The sequence below is a fragment of the Plecotus auritus genome (genome assembly GCF_963455305.1).
Source record: "Plecotus auritus genome assembly, chromosome: 8".
Classification (NCBI taxonomy): domain Eukaryota; kingdom Metazoa; phylum Chordata; class Mammalia; order Chiroptera; family Vespertilionidae; genus Plecotus; species Plecotus auritus.
This window is the reverse complement of record NC_137782.1, coordinates 148,055,193-148,069,706: the sequence shown is the minus strand read 5'-3', so window position 1 is coordinate 148,069,706 and position 14,514 is coordinate 148,055,193. Positions and strand designations below refer to the sequence as shown.

At 41.1% G+C, this 14,514-nt stretch overlaps 1 protein-coding gene across 1 annotated transcript in view; it reads right to left on the bottom strand.

Moving 5' to 3' along the window:
• Window positions 1–14,514, bottom strand: part of FSHR (follicle stimulating hormone receptor) — a gene marked incomplete at both ends in the record, with an annotated part of 135,087 nt that overhangs the window by 39,868 nt on the left and 80,705 nt on the right. Inside the window, one exon of the mRNA XM_080684826.1 lies at window positions 2,387–2,461. Coding sequence (XP_080540952.1) covers window positions 2,387–2,461 — 75 coding nt within the window. The remainder of the gene's footprint in view (window positions 1–2,386; window positions 2,462–14,514) is intronic.

The window sequence follows — 14,514 nt, the reverse complement described above, 5'->3', positions numbered from 1 at the left end:
ATCAGTGTCATCCATCCATCCATCTATCCATCCATCCATCCATCCATCCATCCATCCATCCATCCATTTACCCATCTATTGTTTCAATAAAAATTGAGCATGCATGCAGTGCCTCTTACCATGCTAACCCACACAAACTAAATATTAACTCTATCCTGTTTAACTCTCATCACCAAAGTCCTCCTGGTCTGTCTGTCAGAGGCAAACAAAGCCCTGGCTGGGTGGGTCATTTTCACCCTGAGCACAGCTGTGTCTTTTACTAGTAAGGATCTCCCAGGGTGTGAGGATGCTAAGAAGATAGGGATGAGACCAATATGGGGAATGGAGCTTTTGTATGGACAGCAGACAAAAGATAAGGGGATGGAAAACAATGAAATAGGGTGGAGAACAAAAGAGTGAAGAGGCAAAGGAAGACAAAGGTTGGGGGCAAACATGGGCATCTCTGGTTTTAACCCCAAAATCCCAGCAGACAGTAGCTGCAGATATGCCAGTGATTCTCTTCCTGCTATAGACTGAGGCTGCTCCCTTGCAGCTGGTGGGAGGGGGTGACTTCTCCAGGTTGGCCTGCGCCATGTCCTGATCAATAGTTTGGAGGTGAGCATGTTCGCATTTGTATTCCAACAGAGAAGCTGCCATTTCCTTATCTTGCTGAATCCATGTATATTTGCAGAGATGCTCTGTGTTAATTACTTCCCCCTGTTTCATTAGTTTTTATGTTGTAGTAACATGTAGCTACCCAGATCCAAGTACCAGGTAATTGATAATTTTAAGTACAGTCAGTACTACATGGGGGTGAGCACCTCTCCATGCAGGAAAGGTGTCTCATTAGCTCTACTGCCCATTGCATAGGGTGACATCTGCTTGACCCTGCTCAGAGGGCTGGCTACCCTGTGGTTCATTTCTCTGATATTTCCTGTGGGTTCTAAGACTCTGGTCATGTCTCCTCTTCCCACTAGGGGAAGAAGAGGCCAAGCAGAGAGAGGAGAAAGGATGGAGCAGGAGGGCAATGGAAAGAGGAAGGAAAGGCACAGTTGCAGAGGATTAATGACAATGAGGGAGAAAGGGGGTGGGGGACTGGGTGGGTGGTAGGAAGGAAAAGGGAGGGAGAGTCTGCCAAAATGGACAGACTGTCTGTCTTTCCCAAACAAAGTGTGTGTGTGTGTGTGTGTGTGTGTGTGTGTGTGTGTGTGTGTGTATTACATGCTGGTCATTAGAGACCATATATGTATGTATATGTCTATTCCCTACTGAAACTTGGCAAATACTTAATACTTTTTAAAAAGATACAAGAGTTGAGAGATTTATCTTCAAGTTCTTATCCTGCTGTGGATTTTGCTGGGTGACTCTAGGCAAGCCTCATAACTTCTCTGTGCCTTTCATCACTCATCTGTAAAATTAGAAGAGTAATTCATTGGCTCTCTTAACTGTGTTTCATGGAAATTTTGTGAGATGTTAATGTATGTGCCACAGAAGAAACCTTTGCAGTGACATTAGTTGAGAGCCCTTTAATATAATATCTTTCTTGGAGATTCCAAGTGTATATTCTCATATTACAAGTTCTGAGAAGTTTTTCTATAGTAAGTGAATTTAGATTGATTTTCTCAATTTTATTTGACCATATAACTTCCCACTCGTTTTTAAACACAAAAAATTCCTGAGTGTTTAATGATACACAACCTACTTTGGAAAATTCTGGACTAGACCATTTCTAAAGTGTCTGCTAGCCTATGATTCTATGAAGTAATTTATAGTCATTATATGAAACAGAAGTGGATCTGTGTGAATACTGACATATTGTAACCTAGAATGTCAACAAGAGAAAGGAAATTTGATTGGAAGAGTAGGAGAAGAAAGAATCATTGACACACTCATGCCAGTTGATGTGTTAGATCTAATTTACATTTATTATATCATACATTTATCACAGTGATATTATGAGGCACGCAATTATATTGTTCCCATTTTATAGATAAGAAAACTAAGGCTCAGAATGATTTTGTATCTTGGCCAAAGTTTTTTTTGTGATTATATGGCATAGGCAAGTATTCAGACTACGACTACTCATCTTCAACTACATCATGTGAGACTAATTTTGGGTTTTGACTGTGGAATAACTTTGAATGAGAGGATGAGGTGGAGATACTTGCTGGCAGTCTCAGAGCCAAGTTCTTGGGTTTACTATGCAACAACTCTGGGAGTAGGGGAAATGGAGTAAGACTAGGTTCTGGATTGGTGCCTGGATACCAGGCTGAGTTCCCTTTGGGCTGACCTTCATCTTAAAATGAAATTGCAGGGATATGAGGACAGAGCAGAGCTGGGAATAGAAGCAGACTTTCAGGTGATTGTCAAGAGCAGTCATGAGCAAACCCCATAGTTTCTTGCTTACATTTCATGTAATTTGGGCAGATTGGAGAACACATTCGCCTCTATCACTTCCAAGACATCATTCTGTGAGATCTCTCTGTGAAGCAAGATGTGTAATTCAAGTCAGTTCAGTTATACTCCATAAATGGACTCAGGGCTTAGCACAGAGGCTGGTGGTTATGATGATTCATGAGACTCACAAAATACTTTCCTGCCCTCCATGAAGTCAGCTGTAATAAAACGAATATATTAGATGCTAATACTTGCAGAACAATGGGAGAACAAACCCAAGGCGATGCCTCACGTTACAGGCTTTTCAATCAATAGATGTAGAGACTGAGTCTGCAGAGGGAAAAAGACTTGCTTAAAGATATTTAAGGAACGTGTAGGATGAGAACAAACTTTAAGGTCCCTCCACTGGGGGTTGGTTAACTTTTTCTACAGGGCCAGAGAGGAAATATTTTTTTGGTTCAGCAGGCCATTTGGTCTAAGTTGCAACTACTCAACTGATAATTTAGGGCAAAAGTAGCCATAGATAACATGTAAATGAGCATGACTGTGTTCCAATAAAATATTATTTATAAAGACAAGTGGCAGGTTGCACTTAGTGCCATGGGCTGTACTCAGTGACCCTGCCCTAGACCATGAAGTCAAGTTCTTCTGTCTGCTGACCTGGCTGTGGGAGATGAGAACCTCAATTCAGTGTCTTTTAAATAAACATGGATTTAAATCCTTCCCTGGCCAAGTCATTACCCAAGTGGGGGTTGCTGTTTCAAGGTCTTTGGCATTAATGTTGTCTAAAATACCTCCCAAAGATCCGTTAGCCCCAGTTTCTTTCCTCATGGAATAATTTGAGGGCAGTGGAGAATGAAGTCCATTGTGCAAAAGCCTAGAGTTTGTGAAGAGAGAGGGTGGCTTAATCAGTTAATTTTAATAAAGTGGCTCACAGATGAAACATGCTATTAGGCTTTCCAAGGAAGACCCACATGCAGTTCCAAAGCCAAAACTGAGTGTCTCCGGAAATCTCAAGGCAGCATGCATTCAAATTGGCTGAGGAAGAAGCCTGTTTGCTGGCCTGTTTAGCTGAAGAGCTCAAAAAAGGCCCTTGATCAAGGGACCAGCCTGGAGGGCAGGACAGGAGACCGCCTGGTGGGAGAGGGGAAGTGTAACTGTGAACAGCAGCCACCTCAGTGAGGGGGGTTGGTGACATCTGGGGCTTGTCACCTCAGTGAAGATAGGGTCATTTCTCACAAGGCTCCATGAGGGAGGAAGACATTTTATGAGAGAAAACTGCTTCTTATTCTAGGAAAGCATCTTTTATGATTATTTGGTAAATTGAAGTCTTCACAACTTTTACCGTTAAACATAGATAAGATGTGTGTGTGTGTGTGTGTGTGTGTGTGTGTGTGTGTGTGTGTGTGTAATAGAACACGTCGGACATTGGCTATTTATCTTGCTCCTCTGGCCTGCAGATGGAAGGAGTGGAAGAGTTGCACAGGTGGAAAATAAGGCATGGGGGGAAGAACTAGATGACAGAGGGGGTTTAAATGCAGATAAAGTCATATTTTCCGAAAGCTATTTTCAGGTTCACTTACAGTTACCAATAGGTTGGTCACCGCTTGTGGTCATATCTCAGTCTAATAATGCTCCAAAGGTAGGCATTTCTCCTTAAAAAATAACTGAAAATTAATAGAACAAACAAGTGAAGAAACACTTCTAAATTAATTCAGAAGGTAGTTCACATTTTATGGCCTCACCTTGAAGGATAGGAGGGGGTATAGGGGTTGAGGGTGTGGTGGGGGAACCTTGGCTGGATGAGCATTGGGGAGAGGTGAACAGTGTGCTGTAGTGGGAAAGTACCTCAATGAGAACAGTCCAACTCAGTTCTGTTTCTAGTTATTTCTATTATCATTTATTAAGTGTCTTCTATTTACCAGCCATTCACATACTTTCTCTCCAATCCTTTGAACATGCCTATGAAGTTGGCATTTTGATCTCTATGTTAATAAAGAGCCCTGCCTAGATGCAGAACCATTTTCTTATATGTACCTTGCCTCCTGGGCCACGTTGGGCCCAATATTTCCACTCCTATATCTTTACTCAAGAGAAATAAAAATTTATGCACTTTCAAAGACTTGTACACAAATCCCCATAGCAGCTTTATTTGTAATAGCCCCAAACCGGAAGCAACCCAATTGGATAAACTATGGAATATTCATGCCATGGAATACTGCTCGTCGATAAAATGGAACAAACTGCTGATACAACATCATTGAATCTTTAAAGAATTATGCTGAGTGAAAGAATGCAGACATAAAAGAATGCATACTGTATGATTCCATTTCTATGTGGTTCTAAAACAGGAAAAACCAATCTGCACTGAGGGAAACCAGGGTAATTATTGCCTGAGGCCTCGATGGAGGTTGCTGACAGGGCAGAAGCACGGGAACTTTCTGGGGTGATGAAAATATTCTATGTCAAGGTTGGGGAGGTAGTAACATGGGTGTGTGTATATATGTGTCTAACTTATTGAACCTTAAACTTAAAATGGGTACATATATTTTATTGTATATAAAATATACTTTAAAGTTATTTGAAAAATGCCTTCTTTTTAAGGAAGAAGACTAAAACTCCATTTTTGTTCGTTTCATTTTGAGAACTGAGTTAAGAGAACAATGGAAGAATCTTGGTCATGTTGTCTGGCCAGAATGTGGTGTTCAAATCCTAGTTCTATCTTGGTGATTCTATGTTAGGTTCCTTCCCAACTTGGCTGTCTTTCCCCCCATCCCACATCTGGAAAGTTAAGAGTTGGACTAGATCAGAATTTTTCAGCTCTGGCTGCACATTAGAATCTTCTGGTGGACAAATTCCAAAGTCTGGGTCCACACCAGAGAGCTGGATTTGTTTGGTATGGGGTTTGACTCTGGTGTTTTTTTCTCCCTTTAATTCTGCAAGCAATGGTGAGTCTAATGCGCATGAAGGATTGAGACCGGCTGGACTAGATGGCCAAAAGGTCCTTTTAGATCTATGATTTCTGTCTTAAAAATTGCTTCAGGACAAAGAACAATTTTTCCTTGGCTGCTAAGACAATAAATTAAATAAACAAGGTTCCTGGAGTACAAGATAATGAGACTAAATAGAAGCAAGAGAAACCTGAAGATGGAACCTGGAGAGAGGAGTAAGTAGAGCAGGCGTGAGTTAGGTTAATTTTTTCATAAGTAAGAAAGTTTCAACAAGAAGTCACAACACTGCAAATGTGTAGCAAGAGATGTGAAAAATATGTGGTAACACCTTACATTTAGTGTTGATAATTAACAATATATATATTTTTAATGTATAGCTTCCCTTCATTTTCAGTGCACCTGTATAAATTAGAGTTAGTGCAGTTCAATACCATCTCCAGTTAGATTAACAGAGGTGATCTGGCTTAGCTAAGACAATTGTTATCACTCAACTGGTCTTTGAACGGAGGATATGGAATCTTTCCATCCAAAGAACTTACCTAATTAAGAAATCATTCTTTGTCTCAAATGATTCTGTTAAAAATATTCTTTGCAGTTGTGACAAATCATTACAATTGGCACAATTCAAGGTGTGATGGTGTGTCGTAAAAGTTAGAGGTAAAGGTTCATGAGAGAGGAGAGCTCTAGGGTTGGGATAGATCTCAAAGTGGCCCGGTAGTCTGTATGGTAAAACAATTTTTTATAATAATGCTAAAATAGAAAATTTCACTCTCATTCCAAGGTAGATACTGAAAGCTGCCCTTCTTGGGCGAGGGGTCCTGACTGTGGGAAGTTTATTTCCTGAGATGAGGCTCTCATCTTCTATGACAGTGCTTTTCAAGTGTTCACGCATAAGTGAATTACCTGGGGACCTTGTTAAAATTCAAATTCAGATTCCCAGGGGGGAGATCTTGAGTGGGGCCTGAGGTTCTGCATTTCTAGTACCTCAGGTAAGGGGATCATGCTACTATTGAGATCACACTTTGGACTGCAAGGCTCTTTAGAAGAAAGGTTAATAACACCCCACCAGATCTTTCTCCCTAACACAGACATAGGAGAATATGTGAAAAGAATGATAGAGGAGTCCAAATCAACTGAAGAGGAATGAAGTACTTGATTTTAAGAACCCAACATACTCTCTGAAAAGCTTTCCCTTACTCTCTCATCATTAAAGTTTCCCTACCCATTCTCACAAGACTTCTTTAATTTCTCAGTTAAAGCAATTCACACATTGTGTTGTCATTGCTTTTGGGGAGTGGTGGTGGTGGCATTAACTCCCCAACTTGACTTTGTGTTTCTGGATGGTATCTTATCTGTCTATCTTTGTATCTCCAGCATCTAGTGGTAAGTTGGCATGTAATAGGTACTCAACAAATGTTTAGTGGATGGATGGACAGTTGAAGGAAAAGTAGTCTTTGAGTCCCAATAATGGCACCCACAAAACTGCAAAGAATATGAAATTTGTCTTCGGTATTTATTTACTCTCTTTTCTCTAGGCAACATGCCCAAATCTGGTAAAAGGTGGCAAGGCTAGCTTGTCTGTGAGATAGGCTTTTGTCCCAGTGGTTTTTACATTTAATACAAGCATGCAATGGGCACATGTATGTATTTGGTCTGCTGTACTAATGGTGTCTGGATGCCTTTAGCTCTACTTACCTAGGTCCAAGATGAGGTCCTGGAATTCACAAACACCCATATACCATATTTTCCCTCTCAAACCACTCTAGATGTCAGCATTTCTCAAGCTCTGTTTCAGTATCCCTCAAGCTTATCCTGTTAGTACCTTTTTGTTGATGCCTCACATGTCATTGGAACAAGTTTCCTTGTTAGACCAGAGTCCCAGATGTGTAGCTGCCAAAGTCATATTCTACTACATGTTCTGCAAACCCTTCATGGACAGCTAGTCTAGGGCAGGTTTATTTTTCCTCTTCCAACTCCTCCCCTCCCTAATCACAGATGTGGCCAAGAGCTCCATCTGTCTCCCTCTTGGCTCATGGCCCAACCCAAGCTTTAAATCCTGGGGTCAATCTCTGACTACTCTTTAAAATTGAATATATCCTAAATCCTCTCAATTACTTTTTTCAGTATTTCTTGCAAATGTCTCTTCATTTCCCACCATCATTATCGTAATAATGGCTCTTTGCAATTTCCGTTAGACCAGCAGTTCTTAACTGATGACTCAGGAGAGGTTTGAGTGGGCCATGAGTCATTTTCTTTCAAACAATTAAGTGTTCTGATGATTTAATTAAAATTTGGAGTAGATTCAAGATAATGTATGTAATATGCAAGAAAATAAAAATGGAGTGTCTAGTGGAGAAAAGGGTGGAGTAGAAGGTGATGGCCTAAAAGTTTATCTCTGTCTGGATATAGGAGTGTATCTAGTACTTACGATTGAACGACATGAGTATGATTGTTGTTTGGGAAAGCAAATGGAATTAAAAGAGAGGGATAAAAAGTGAAGGAGGGAGAAAGAGCAGGAGGGAAAGGGAAAGAGATTTTCTGGAGGTAGAATGGTATTAAAGTTAGAAGTTAGAAAAGGTAGACAATTCCTTTATTACTCTGTGTATGCATCTCAGAAATTGTTTAAACATTCATTCATTGAGTTCTAAGTAATGGAAGACAAAGGGTTGGGAAGGTCATAAGGGAGTGGACACTGTGTGTAGAGAAGAAAGGGAAGAGACATTGATTGGGTTCCTTGGCTTCAGTGTGGTCTGCCAGAAAGAACAACATTTTAACCATGGGGACTGCTAAATCCATTAGCACACAGACCCTGGGAGGTGTTCATATTAAGGAATTTGAACCTTCCACTGTCTACCCTGCAGTAATGTAGAGCTGCATGAGGAGACAAGGACTCCCAAATGGCAGGAGGAAGTCTTTCATCACTTTAGCAAATCACTGAAGCTCTCTGAGATCCATTTCCTCTGTGAGATATTGCTAAGACCCTGTCTCTCAGTACATTGTATACTCCATCCTCTGTAGTTGGCGGGACTGTTGATGACCATATGAATAATGCATGTTATGCAGGAGGAACCAAAGCACACAGTGTTATGCAAAGGTTATGCTGCTTACTATTATTTTTATTATATCACTGGAGCCAGGAGATGTAGGTTCTAGTCTCAACTCTGCCACTAATTAACCACTCTCCTTGAGTCAAATCAGTTACCTTTGCTGGGCCTTTGTTCCTCATCTATAAAACAACACTATTGATTCAGATAATCTTGTGGGTTCCTTCTAGCCCTAGAATTCCATGATTTTAATTATTTCTGTGATGCTGTTATTTAAAGATAGCCAGCCACATGGTTGGCAGTTCTCCATGACAGCCAGCTTTCATTTCTAACAAGCTAGGGTGAAGTCAGGGGCTCTGTGAAGCATCCTTCTTAAGGCACTGCACCTGTTCCCTTAGGAGCAGCTCTGTGGGCAGACCCATGAAGGAGCAGCAGCAGGGGCCGTTCTCCCTGAGCCCTGGACACAGTAAAAAAGTACCCCTGGCCTAAGTCATTTTTCTCCTGAAGCTTTTATTGTCAGCTTAAAGAGGGCTCCATTGAGCTCTCTGTAAGCCAGTGTTGATTTATTCCTTGTCATCTATCCCAAGCTTCTTTACCAAAGAAACACCAAATGTGTGTATACATGACAATTATTGTGGGCTTTCCTGTCCACTTCCTTTCACCCCACAGCACCCAAAAATCTTCCTTAATCTCTCTAGGATCTGTTGTGCCTTTTTGCTATCCTTGGCACACCTGTATCATGAACCACACTCCCCCAACTGGCTTTCATCCTCCTCCCAGCCTCTGTTTTCACTCTGTAATACATAATTACTCTGTCTTTTATGCTCCTTCATTTTCCACCCCATTAACTCTTATTCTTGGCACAAAAGTGCCCCCTTTATGGGCTGCAATGAGGGAACAACAAGGAAATCACATTTGGCCATTTCTGAATTTGAGTCACATTGTTTTCTTTTCCTTTTTGGAATGCTTGAGTGTAGCACCCTTATAAGCACCCTGCATGCAGAACTGTTATCCATTCTGCTCTTTGCTACGTTTTCTGAATTTCGTTGAATTTAGAAATTCAGGGGTCTATTTTCACTTTAATCCCTTTCTGAGCAGTACATTTACCTATCCCACCCAAAATGGCAATCCAATGCCCTACCCCAGGCTCTTTTTTGCTTCACATTGGTCCTGAAAATGTCCCTGTTTTTATAGCAAAGAGATCTCTAGGTCAGGAAAAAGGAAGATGGTTTTTAAAAAGAGCTTCCTATTTTGTGAGACTTTGCCACTGCCTGGAGAAAAATGCAGTCATTCTGAAAGTAAGGAGGAGACTGGATTCTCTGCCAACACAAGTCTTTGATTCAGCTGGTCAAGGCCACCCAAGATGTTGGGAACCAGTTCAGTTTATGTCCAGGCCTTTTCTGTGCTTTGGAAACCTTTGTTTAAACAAACACTTAGAAAGAAGCAAAACAGCCCAGCTGGTGTGGCACAGCGGTTGAGTGTTGACCTTTGAACCAGGAGGTCACTGGTTTGATTCCCAGTCAGGGCACATGCCCAGGTTGCAGGTTCAATCTCCAGTCAGGGGCATGCAGGAGGCAGCTGATCAATGATTCTCTCTCATCATTGATGTTTCTATCCTTCTCTCCCTCTCCCTTCCCCTCTGATATCAATAAAAATATATTAAAAAAGAAGGAAAGAAGCAAAACAATGAATGGTGGAGTTGTTCCAGTTGAGGTCTGGGGTGTTGGCTGCATGGGGCAGAAGAGAACTGAGATCTCCTTCCTCATTTAAGGAGCTTTGAGGGGCTCTTCTGTACCCCTAGGCATGTGTGCAATTTAATTGTGAAATACACATTTGTGTTTTACTAAAATAATTTCAGGTCATGAAGATCCTGTCAGGAAGACATCTTTTAGGAAAAGTTATCTTGTTTTGTGATGCCCCTGAAAAGAGAATTTCCTGGTATCGGCACAGGAAGGAAGGGATTTGAACAGCTATCTTCTAGTTACTTTCCTACTCATGCCTCCTCTCCCCTCTTCAGATAAAGTAACAGAAAAATTAACAAAAGCACAAGACACTGTATTTACTGTATTTATGTGAGAAAATAATAACTGAGCTGGTCTTGCTTAAAATGTTCCTTATTTATGATGATAAGAGTGAATTTTTACTCATCCAAACAAGTTCCGTTACATGGGTCTCCTTGCTGGAGTTGTAGAAACAATACTCAAAGCTAGCTGACTTCCAGGAAAGGGGCTATCTGTGTTCTAAGCCAGACAATAGAACTAGTCTTGCAGACTCTGACAAGCTGTGTGAAACAGGAAAAGTTATTTAACCTCTCTGAGCCTCATATCTGAAATGAGGACAGTAGTATTTACCTTGTTGAATAATTACATTTTAAGTATCTGAAGCTTAGTAAGTGTTAAAGAAATTGTTTTTTAGTACCATTGTTGTTATTTTTTTTCTAGAGTCTAGTGACTGTAAATTTTTAGGGCTAAGGAATTTGTTATATTCCTAACTTATCATCAGTGCACCAAGCAGGCACTCCATAACTGTGTGCTGAATGGACACCTGGCATCTGCAGGGCTTGAAGTCCTTTAAATATGTTTTTATTGATTTTAGAGAGAGTGGAAGGGAAAGGGAGAGAGATAGAAACTTTGATGAGAGAGAAACATCAGTATCAATCGACTGTCTCCTGCATGCCCCTACTGAGGATTGAGCCAGCAACCCTGGCATATGCCCTGATCAGGAATCAATCCTGTGACCTCTTACTGCATGGGTCAATGCTCAACCACTGAGCACCACCAGCTAGGCTCCATTGTCTTATATTGATTAAAGTAAACATTTGCTTTGCCCTCACACTTGAGTAGTGGAGCAGGAAGGAAACCCATCCCAATACTAAGGCTCAACCTTTAAAGTTTTCTCCAAGGAAAATTCTCTTGTCCTCCAGAATCAAGACATTTACCTTCCTCTGAGCTTCCCTAGCACACTCCTTGTGTCATTACCAGTGTATTTTATCATAGTTGGACTAACAGTCATGCTGGCTATGCTGCCTTCTAGTCCTAAGCCCGTTAGGGCTGGAACTGTGGCCACTGTTTAATTCTCAATAGAACAAACCCATTACATCACACCATGCAGGCTTTAAATTTTGCTGAGTTGGAGGGAAGAGTTATTAACAATGCTTTAGCATTTTTGGTACCAAATCTCAAATTACTTTTCAGGCCTCTTATTCAGTTATATTCAACAGAATACAATTTCTGCCTTCAAGATGTTTCTAGTAAGAAATTGCTCTTTAATCTTTTCCATTGAGACTGATTTTCAAGGCTTCCTGTTCAATAAGTGATTGTTGATTGACTAAATTAATGAAAGAAGCAAAAGCTGTTATCAGTGAAAATGATAATGCACAGAAAGGTATGGTAATTTACCTAAAGTCACATGCAGGTTAAAGGTAGAGAAGCAGAACCTGTGTCTGTCAACTTCCATGCTGATGTTCTTCAAGCACACAACGCAGCATCCTGATGCTATGGATCCTTGTATCTAACTTTAGGTTATGAGTAGTCACCTCCTTCCTGCTTGTTCATGATACATTTTATTTATTTATTTTTTTCAAAAAATGTAAGTATTTGGAGGAAAAGAAAAACATTCTGACCAAATGGTAGAAATTCTGGGATCAATTTATTACATCAAATCCTGATTTAGATTTCAGAATTCATTTGAATAGATTAGTTTCACAACTTGTATATCTAATTATGTTTTCCTATGTCACCAACTGCAAGCAATTTCCCTCCTTTTAGGATTATTGTATCTTTAAATGTAATATATAAGACACAGGAATTACCATAGCAACTTGCTTTTTCGATTAGACTGCAATCACTGACAATCAATATGATTAGACAAGGTCACTGACAGAGTAAGACCCATAGTCTTTCCAGAGAGCTGGGGAGGTGCAAAGACAATGAAGAAATGAGAAAACTATTGGAAACTCTCTCCCCAGAGTTGAGAGTGAGTCTTTTATTGCTTGCTGCTTGTATAACCTAAAGAGGTGTCTTATAGTGGCAACAGTTTATAACCTGCTAGCAAGAACTGGGGATGGAGGCTGAGAGATATTCAGTTGAGGTTGGTTTTTCTTTCTTCTAGTCCCCAAACACTTTATAAAACTAAGGATTAAAAATTACCAACTTAGCCCTCGCTAGTATTGCCCAGTGGATAGAGCATCAGCCTGCGGACAGAAAGGTCCCAGGTTTGATTCCAGTCAAGTCCCAGGATTGATTCCAGTCAAGGGCACATACCTGGGTTGCGGGCTCGATCCCCAGTGGGGGGCGTGCAGGAGGCAGCTAATCAATGATTCTTTCTCATCATTGATCTCTCTCTCTCTCTCTCTCTCTCTCTCTCTCTCTCTCTCTCTCTCTCTCCCCCCCCTCCTCTCTGAAATCAATAAAAATATATTAAAAACATTACCAAGTTAAAAGTGAGGATAAATAGTAGCTGAAAGGGGAGTTAATGATGAGTCGAACCCAGGGGAGATATTTTCAGCTTGAGTAGGGAATGAAGGTATTTGAGAGGAAATGAGATGGGATGGTCCATAACCAAGTTTGCCTGGAGCGGGGCTAGTTGAGTTGAGTGTAGCTCCTGGCATCATAAGGAGCTTAATTAGCCTATAATCCTGCATCATCTGAGCTTCTTTCACTGGCTTCCACTTCCTTCCCTCCCTGTAGTGATCTCAGCTTTACAGGAAAACTCACACCAGTGCCAGTGTCTGACAACTGGTTAAATCTGATTGAGGTGGGTGGGGATTACATGTCAATAGGGAGCAACACTTTAACAAAAGAGTTGTTATGAATATTGAACACAAAGGAACAGATAGTAGAAGTACTTTTGGAGCCTTTGGATCTTTCTGGAGACCCTTAAATCACATCTTTGATCTACCATGATTTCATAACAGGCTGGTTAAAAATGAGCTCCAGAAAATGAAGTAATTGTTTCAGCAGCTGAACTGTAGGTGTCTCTCAGACACAATGCAACATCCTGAAAAGCAAACACAAAGCTGTGCTCCCTAAGAGCACTGTGTTAAGGAGACAAGACCTGGAGTCTGGAGGGCTCAAATGATTGACATCCACGTGATTAACTTTCTGCCTGATACTCCTGCTCCCATCTCCCCTTTCCCAGCCACTCTCTGCCTAGTGACTGAGTGGAAGGAGGCCAGTTATGAGAGGGGAGAGGCTGAGAGATGGAGCTCCTGAAAGTTGGGGAGATCAGGCTTTGGAATATTGCTCAACCCCTAACAGGATCCTGAATAGTTAAGGAAAGCTGCCCTGCTCCCCTGTGGCTGACATTCCCAAATATCTCTGCTCTAGCAGAGTGTCTGTGGCCATTGAGACACCTTTAGAGCACAGCCGTGTGCACAAGATCAACAGCTGCCATCCAGTTTTAGCTTTCCACTTGCTTATCAGTAATATACATATTTATAGATATGTATATATATTTATACATTTTTAGGGCTGAAACTTGGGGAAAGTTGCTTTTGGTGTCCTCAGCATCTTGTTTCTGCAACTCCTTCCTGCCTTTCTATCATTTCTTCTTCCTTGAGATGCTCAGTAGCTTCCGGCAGCCCAGTTTGTCAAGGTAGAAGGTAATTTAAAGTGCATCTTCTATTTACATGATTGGTTACCTCCCTCTGTCATTCTGTTTTCAAGGAGAGCCACGAGAGGATGGTATACTATCATAGACAACAAAACATTGATGTTGAGAGTTCTGGCTGATATGGAAGTCTGATATGTTGGCCACTCTGCCTCCAGATACATACCAATGCTGGATGAAATAGAGCAAGCATTTAAAAAATACTTAGTCAATTTGGAAACTATGACAGTGACTCTATCCCCAACCTGATCACAATGATGAGTATATATCTGAAGGACCAAAGAACAATTCTAATGAGCTTAATGGCCAGGTTTGAAGCTTCAAAACCACCTAGATCCTCCCAACTTGCAGATCTGTATTTGTCTGAGAGGAGCTAGAGCTGAATCGCCTGCATAAAGTCAGGAGTCAGGAAAGGCTGCATATTAATGAGATGGGGGCTCCAAAACTTCCCTTATTGACTAGGGCAGTGGTCGGCAAACTGCAGTTGGCGAGCCACATGCGGCTCGTGAGCTGTGGTTTGCCGCTCTGTTGAC